Source organism: Penaeus japonicus, unplaced genomic scaffold (genome assembly GCF_977035675.1).
Source record: "Penaeus japonicus unplaced genomic scaffold, GWHDUDI00000001_assembly GWHDUDI00000009, whole genome shotgun sequence".
In the NCBI taxonomy this organism is placed as follows: domain Eukaryota; kingdom Metazoa; phylum Arthropoda; class Malacostraca; order Decapoda; family Penaeidae; genus Penaeus; species Penaeus japonicus.
The window spans coordinates 20,489,334-20,499,333 of NW_028234411.1; the positions used below are offsets into that span (position 1 = coordinate 20,489,334).

Consider the following 10,000-nt stretch of genomic DNA (forward strand, 5'->3'; position numbering starts at 1 on the left):
AAGATTTTTGTGTCCTGTGCTCAAACCAAACCTTGATCTGGCTGGGTTGGTCACTATGGTTGGCGGGCCTCCTCACCAATGGCTTTCTGGTATGTCTCCACCTTCTGACGGACATTTTCATCCCAAATTCCAGGCTTCCTCTCTGTGACCCACCCAACCTCGGAGCCTGACCTACAGGCCTACAGGATAACCACCTTGCATGCTTCCTCACCCTAGTGTGGAGTGTCTCACCCTGAACCCTCCATGAGCTCGTAGAGGGCAGACAGTGCGGCCCGGCTCATTCATCCTTTCCTCAGAAACCACCCGGCTTGCATGGCTTGTGGGGGGAATGCCTCCTTTCCTGCTGGTGGTAGAGAGTATAATCATTGTCTATTGTGTTTCAGGTCTAACACTCTTTCTCCCACCTCTCACACTCTCTCCTTTGTCTTCTTTTTCTTATGCATCTCCCTTTTGGCTGTCAGGCATGTCTCCAAGAACCTGCATATCCTGGTGGTGGCTTGACTCTCTAATGTGGTGGTGCTAACACTGCTGCTTGCTCTCCATGCTCCTTCTAATATATGTGTATCTCTCTCTCTCGCTCTATTTTTTTCTTTCTTTCTTTCTCTCTCTGTATCTCTTTCTCTCTATTGCTATCTCCTTCACCCCTCTGTCTGTAGATATATTTTCCTTTAAAGGAAATTATTAATCCTTTTATTATGTAGCATTTAATATCCATATTCCACGTAGACAAAATAAATTTGAAAAATCAAGTGTATTCATTATGGCATAGAATTTATCATCATAAGAAATTCCAGCACACTGACATATAAGGTCAGGTGTAAAAATGTGTCAGAAACTTATTTTTCAGTCAAATAGAAATGGTCATTTAATCTTTACTATTGGGTTTATAATAGGCTTTGTAATGTGCAATGACCTTTTTTGTATTTACTGTACATAGAGAAAATGCTTAGAATTAGGGATATTTTTTCTGCCATTATGAGTGAAGTGCCATCTTGGGTACATGTATTGCAACAGCTGGACACTGTCTCATTATGATGCAGACAAGAGTTTAAAAAGATGCCAAAATGAGAACAGACAAGTGACTGATTAGTGCCCGAAGGCTAAAAAGTACAATGTGTGATGTAATTAGCTATTTTGAGATTTCATGTAACATTTAGGCTTTAAAAAGCAAGGGACTCAGGGAGACAGAAGGGTGAAAGTTTGGTAAAGAGTTGATTCCCTATGTTTGATTGCAGTCCTCCCCCCTCCTTTCCTCCCCACCCCCTCTTAACCAATGTAAGTCTTATTCTCAAAAGCAACATCAGAATAGCATATGCCATCACACATATCTGTTGTCCATCTTTGGTCTCAATAGTGTTCAATGAACATTCCATCCACAGGCTTGCTTTACCCGAACTAGTTTAGTTGCTTGGAACTGTTAGCATAAGAAGGAATGGATGTAGGATGTCAGCTCTCTTTTTTCTCTACCTTTCTCTTTTTTCTGTTAGATCAGTTGTTTATATCCTGGCTAGAGATACAAAATCTAGGTACTCTCTGAGCTACAGGATATACTAGCAAAGATTTTCTCTGGCTATTTACTAACATCTGGATTTGCTTTATATCTTGCTAGTCTGAAATGAATGGATTGAGCGGGAAGCTTCTGACGCAGCCGGCATTTTGGATTTTTGGAAACGTTGACACTTTGCCTACAATTGGTGTTTTGATGTCTATATTAGACTTTTAGAAGATATTGCCTAATAGATGTAGTTTTCTACTTATGATTTATACATTTTCTTTGTAAACAAAGAAAGAAGGATAAATAGGCCTGCAGTTTCGACTGTGATTTTACTGTGGTTATTATTTTCTAGAATATACAAAGATTTATATTGTTGTTTGTAGACACAGCCAAAGCTGAAAGAGTGTATATGTCTTACAAATTACAGTATACTCTGTAGTCATACGGATGAAATGTAAACATGTTTTGTGTGAGTATAATTGAACTGAAAGGAAGAAATCAACCTGTATATGATAATTTCACCAATCCTTTATTTCTGTAAGCTGTCTGGTAGCCTGGGAAAAGTCGTTTGTGAATTTGACTAATTTTGAGAGATATGGAGTGATTGAGAACTCGCTAACTAACCTGTGCTAGTCATTTGAGCAGTATCAAATAGTTACAATGATAATGATGAAGTTTGAGGTCACAAAGCTTAGATGTAGACTGATCATTGTATATGAGTTTCCCAGTAAGTGAGATGTGATAGAAACCCAGGCCTACCAAATGGGCATTCATTTTAGGCATTAAATCCTATAAGCATTCATATATATTCATTCTTTATTTATGTGCACCATTATGTACCTGCCTCATGGAGTCATCCTCGTGTAAACTGTCACAAGTATGTGGATGCATACAGACACACATGCACTCACAAAAACTTTCACACATTCACATACATGCACACACAGACACACACACTCTCGCACTTGTACATAAACAGATATATGCACAAACAGTTACACACTCATACATGTCCATGCTTGCACCCAGTCACACACACATGCACACATATATATGCACACTATATACACATAACCAAAGGCAGCCATGCGCACATGTACACACACGACACATAGATGTAAACGCACACGCAAACGCACACACAAACACACACATACATACATGCACACAAAATGGATGTAACCAAAAGCTGGAATGTACACACACACACACACACACACACACACACACACACACACACACACACACACACACACACACACACACACACACACACACACACACACACACACACACACACACACACACACACACACACACACACACACACACACACACACACACACGAGCAAGCACAGACGTGACACATACGATCAGGTGCTTATAATTATGTAAGTGTGCGGAAATAATTCCACTTTTTGGAGACCTGCAAAGATTCACTTTCACAATCTCCTGCCACTGCCTGTTTCTTAAACTCAATCTCTAATCTAGTAAAGATAGGCACTCACAAAGAGTATTTAATATTCATAATAGATAAATAAATAGATAAAAAATATATATATATATAAATATATATTAACCATTTAATCTTATTTTTTTTTAATGATCAGTGTTGTAAGCAAATACCTGTCAATGATTTTATGGATAAAATAAATTTCTTCTTGGAACTGCATACTTTTATTTATTCATGCAAAGGAAGTGCGAGGACTTATTTATTGGCACTTTCATTGGGTCCCACACCCAAGGTCTGTAGAATCATATAAATATTAACTATTTAACAGTGGATGGCATGATTTGGCATGAGTCGGTCATAGACGCGGATGGCAATGTGCCAGACAATGTAAACCAAGTCCATGGATCAAATCTAGAGCTAAATTGTGAAATGAAATTGCATATTAAATAATTTAAGCATACAAATAAATAAGCAAAAGTGTTGATTGCCTTTGAAAAGTACTTGGTTACAAAAGCTTTTTTTTTTACTGACTAAAAGTGTTTATTGAAAATATTGATTCTATGTTTTGATGAGGAAAAAAATGTGACACAAAACATCTCTAAACAGCATTCTTAGAAATGAATTGATCTTTTTGAATTTTTATAAATTATGTTGCATTAATATTTTTTAACATGTTCTATGACATTACTTCATATATATATATATTATATATATATATTATATATATAATTTTACTAATATTATATATATATATATATATCTTATATATATATATACATATATATTATATATATATTATAACCATATCATATTATATATATAATTTTACACCTTATATTCTCTATTATTATAAAATATATATTATTCTATATTATGTTATACCATATATATTATGTATATATTTATACATATATAATATATATCTATTATATTCCTTATCTTATCTATATCTTATATAAATAACTCTGTATATATATTATATATATATATATCTTATATATATCTATATAAATATATATATCTATTTATATATCTTATATATATATATTAAATAATCTATATCTATATTTATATTATAAATTATATCTATATAAACTATAATAAACAGTATATATAAATATATATATATATATATATTATATCTATATTATATATATATATCTCTATATAATATATCTCTATATATCTATATTCTATTTTATATATAAATTTATAATATCTATATATTATATATATAATCTATATCTAACTTATATATAATATATATAATTCTCTTATATATATATTTCATATCTATATATAAATTATATCTATATATATTTCAATTTCTATATTATCAATTTATTAATATATATATATTTTATATATACTATATATATTTATCTATATATAAATCTATCTTTATCTTATATTAAGATCTCTCTCTTATCTATATCTCTAATTAATATTCTATTTATAAAACTTATATCTATATCTATATTTATATTTATCTTTATCATTTTTCTCTCTCAGCTTCTATATATATATATTATATATATCAATCTTTCATTTAACTTATCATATAAATATAAATTTCTATTCTCTTATATATACTCTTTCTATTTATATTTACTATTTTATATTTACTTTAACTTTATATATATATATATTTATCTATTATATTAACTTATATATATATTAATATATTTATATATTTAATTATTTATCTATTTATCTATTTATCACATTATATATTTTTTATATTTATATATTTATATATTTTTATTTATTTTATATATTTTATCTTTATATATTTAACTATTTATATATTTCTATATTTATATATTTATTATTTTTATATATTTAAATATTTATATATTTTATATTTACTCTATTTAAATATATATATATTTATATCTTTATATATTTATATATTTAATCTATTTCTTATTTATATATTTAAATCTTATATATTTACTTACTCTCTATTTATCTATTTTATATTTATATATTTAATATACTTTATATATTTTTATCTAATTATATATTTCAACTATTTATATCTTTATTATATATATATTTATATATTTTATATATTTATATAAAATATTTTATATATTTATATATTTCTTTATTTTTCTATTTATATATTTATCTATTATATCAATTAATCTACATTATATATAATCTCTTTATATATTTCTCTATTTATATATATATCATTTATCTATTTAAAATTTATATATTTATAACAATTATCTATTATAATTTATCTATTTCTATCTTTCTATATTTTATATATATATCATTTCTCTATTTATCTATTACTATCTGTTAAATTCATTCTATATTTATTTCTTTCTATATTTATATATTTATATATTTCTCTATGTATATATTTATATATTTATATATATAAATATATATATTTTCTAACTTTATCTAATTATATCATATATCTCTTTATATATTTATCTATTTACTTATTTCTATATTTATATATTTATCTATATATATATTTCATACTTTTTATATTTCTTATTTATATATTTCTATATTTCTTATTTTATATAATATATAATATATAGATTTAACTATTTATTTATATATTTAAATATTTTACTCTATATCTCTTTATCTCTTTATATATTAATCTAATTATATATTTATATCTTTATCTTTTCTATTTATATATTTATATATTTAAATCTTTAACTATTTCTCTCTTTATCTAATTTATATTTATAGCATTTTACTATTTATCTATATTCTATATTTATATCTATATATATTATAAATATACTAATAAAAAATAAAAAAAAAAAATAATAAATTAAAGATAAAAAAATAAAAAAAAAATTAAAAAATCTATATTATAAAAAATATAAATAAAAAATAAATAAATTACAAAAAATATATTTTAATATTTAAAAAAAATAAAAATATTATTTTAAAAAAATAAAATTAAAAAAATTTTAAAAAAATAAAAAATCTAAATCTTAATATTAAAAATAAAAATATATAAATCAAAAATAATCTAAAATAATAATAAAAATAAAAAAAATTTAAAAAAATAATTTATATATATAAATTAAATAAAAAAAAATAATAAAAATCAAAATAAAAACAAAAAAATATATATAATAACTAAATATCAAATATATAAAAAATAAAATATCTAAATAAATAAAAATAAAAATAAAAAAAAACACAAATATAAAAATCTCAAAAAAAATAAAAATACAAATCAAAAAAATATCCCAAAAAAAAAAATAAATCTATATATAAAATAAAAAATAAAAAAAAAAACAATATAAAATTTAAACTAAATATATAATAAAATAATCCCAAAAATAAAAATAAAAAAATATAAATAAAAAAACTATAACATATAAAATTTAAAAAATAAAATAAAAAAAATAAATATAAATAATATATAATAAAATATCAATAATAAAAAAAAAGTAAGACATAAACACTAAAAAATAATTCTAAAAATCAAATAAAATAAAAAAAAACAATCAAATATATCCAAAAAAAAAAAACAAAATAAAAAATAAACAATCAAATTAAAAAACAATAAAAAACTCATATAAAAAAAATAAAAAATACTCAAAAAAAAATCATAAAAATAAAAAATTTAAAATAACTCAAAATAACAAAAATAAAAAAAAAAATAACACAAAAATAATAAAACAATAAATAACAAAAACAAAAAAAAAAAATCAAAAAAAAAAAAAATAAAAACTAAATAAAACAATACATTAACACCACACAACACCAACACACCCATAAAAAATTCAAACACACAAAAAAAACCCACACACCCAAAAACAATTAAAAAAAAAAAAAAAAAACACACAAAGAAAAACCACAAAAACACATCACCAAACACAAAAAATAACAATACCATGTATCACTATCAAAAATATATCAAACTACATAGCTCACCACACAAAATCTACCAATCTAACTAAATAAATCACAATACAAACACAATAACACTCTATTAAAAAATATATATAACTAAAAATATTAAACACACAAAAAATAAATAAATCTAAATAAACACTCTCTCAAAGTACACACACAACCAAACAAAACAATCAAACAAACACTATATATTAAATCAAAAACTAACTCACAAAATCTATATAACTACCAAATATCTATAAATCAAAAAAATAATCTAAACTCATAAACTATACACAAACAGCACGACTCTAACTCAATAAAAAAATAACTACTAACATAATACTAACAATATCTAAAAAAAAAATATAAACTATATAGACTATAAAAAAAAAACCTTAAAATCAAACACACTCAAATAATATCACCCTCTCATATATACTCACAAACTATCAAACTCAAAAATAAACAATACTCACTCACTAAAACACAAAAACACACAATAAAACTACAAAATAAATCTAACTAAATAACACTAACACACACTCAACACACCAAACTCACACTCACCATCCACACCTCCACACAAACCCACACAATATAAACACACCAAACCACAAACACAAAAAAACAAACAAAATGCAACAGACTATCACACACCTCAAACCCACACAAACTAAAAAACATCATATATAATAAACTAAAAATCACAATCACCATAAATCTTACTTAATAACTCACACAACACAACACGAAAATTCAAACAATTAAACACAATCACTAAAAACAAACCAAACAAAAAACTCTCACACACACACTAGGCACAGGACGTAACTCACACACAATACAAGACAAAGAATCAAAATCAACAACACTCTAACAATCAAGCTCACACAACCCACTCACCAAAATATATCTATCACACACTATCACTCTCATATAACAAATCAAAACACACTAAAAATAAAACAAACAAAAAATAACTCACACACAAACTATACCCATCACTCACACAACAAAACTCACTACCAGACCACTCTATAATCTCAATAAACTCTCAAACACATACAAATATCAAACTCAACAATCACACACACCCCATACACACACATCACACACACACACCAAAATAACATCTCTCATGTCTCTCTAACACTAAACAGACACACACACACTAACCATTAACTCACACAAACTCCCGTTCAACACTCACAAAACCGACACACAATCCATCACCACAATAAAACTCAAACCCAAACACACAAAAACCTCACACACCAATCAACTTAACTAAAACACAATCAACAACAAACATCTCTCTACACAAACACACCACACACAAACCACACAAACAAACACCTCCACACACACCATCACACACACACCACTAAGACCAATAATCACACAATAACACCTCCACACAAAGCATACTCTCACCCACCTCACAAAAAACCACACACTCACCCACACTAACAACACTACACAACTAACACAAACTCAAACACACATCTCCACACACAAACAAACTACTCACACCAAAAACAAACACCCAAAAAATCCACACACACACCTAACACACACCCACTATCTCACTCACACACTAACACTCTCACAATCACACAATCACACCTCACACACAACTCACACACAAACCCTATCACACACTAAAAACTTATCAAACTACCACTCACACTCTAACCTACTAACACTCAAACCACACAATAACAAACATCAATAACCAAACTCTAAAACAACTCTCTCAATCACACTATCACTCAACACTCCTCACACCAACATACTACACTCACAATATCAATTATAAAACACACAGTTCACTCACTGAAACACACAAAGTTTATATTTAAATTTAAAAATATTAAGACACACACTGAATCACTCTCTTATACTATCACATAATCACACAACTATAAAAACTCCCACTAAATATCTATAACCAATATCCCTGACGCTAAATATCAAATCAACATCAAAAAAAAATTACAATAACAATAAATTGTATCTATATATCTTCAAGATCACAAAAAAATCTATATCAGTATATATCTATAAAACCTCAACTCTATAAATAATAAATATCTTTCCACCTCAAAATCCGTAAATATAATAAAACAAAAATCTCTAACAATAAATAAATCATCAAAACTACTCTATAAAATAAATAAATCTCAAACACCAAACTCTAACATATATAATAATCTATCTCAATACACTCACCACTCTATCTCTCATCACCAAAAACAAACACAAAAACAAATTCCACACTATAAACTCTAAAAAACAAAAAAAATCACTCCATAACTCTAACTATAAATAAAACAAAATAACTCTCACAAATATCTTCTCTCTAAACTAACACACCTCACACTCTACACCACACTAACTCTAACCAAATATTAACAAAAAACTAATCACAAACAAACACTATCAAACTAATAAAATCTAAAAAAAATCAAATAAATATAAAAAACAAACATATATAACTATAATATAAATATCTCTAAAACAACTCTAACCTAACACAAAACTCTATATAAAAACAAATATCTAACACACACCAATCAAACTGCACAAACGCCACAATCAAATCAATAAAAAATATCAAACTATCTAAAAATCAAAAATAATAAAAAAATTCAAAAATACAATATAATATATAAAACTATCACTATAAAAAATATATAACTAAACTATAAAAAAATATAAAGACAAAAAATATATATAATATATCTCAAAATCAAAACATAACTATAAATAATCTAAAGAAAATATCTCAAAAATAATCTATATATATATAAAAATATTAACGTACCTAATAATCAAAATAAATATCTATCCATCTATAAAAAATATAACTCAAACTAATAAATCATATAAAAACACTAAAAAATATAACAAATAAAAAAATCAACTCTCTATCATATAACACACTATCAATAAAAACACACATCTCAACACTCAAAATCTATCATATCTCCTATAATATCTAATATATCTATAAAATCGTATACAATAAAAAAAATCTATACAATATATCAACAATCAAAATAAAATAACTAATCTAACTCAAACTAACAATACAATAAAAAATCTCAAAATATCTAAATCATATAAATAAATAAATCTAAATATATAAATATCTC

General features: G+C 25.5%; 1 protein-coding gene across 2 annotated transcripts in view; it reads left to right on the forward strand.

The window, feature by feature from the left end:
- The window catches only part of LOC122250692 (post-GPI attachment to proteins factor 6), a 29,015-nt gene extending 28,641 nt beyond the window's left edge, over positions 1-374 (forward strand). The window contains exon 15 of one of the 2 annotated variants that reach the window (XM_043012244.2): positions 134-374. In XM_043012244.2, coding sequence (XP_042868178.2) covers positions 134-216 — 83 coding nt within the window. In that variant the 3' untranslated portion in view covers positions 217-374. The remainder of the gene's footprint in view (positions 1-133) is intronic. The other variant, XM_043012246.2, reaches the window with a different exon arrangement.
- Positions 375-10,000: the final 9,626 nt, after the last annotated feature.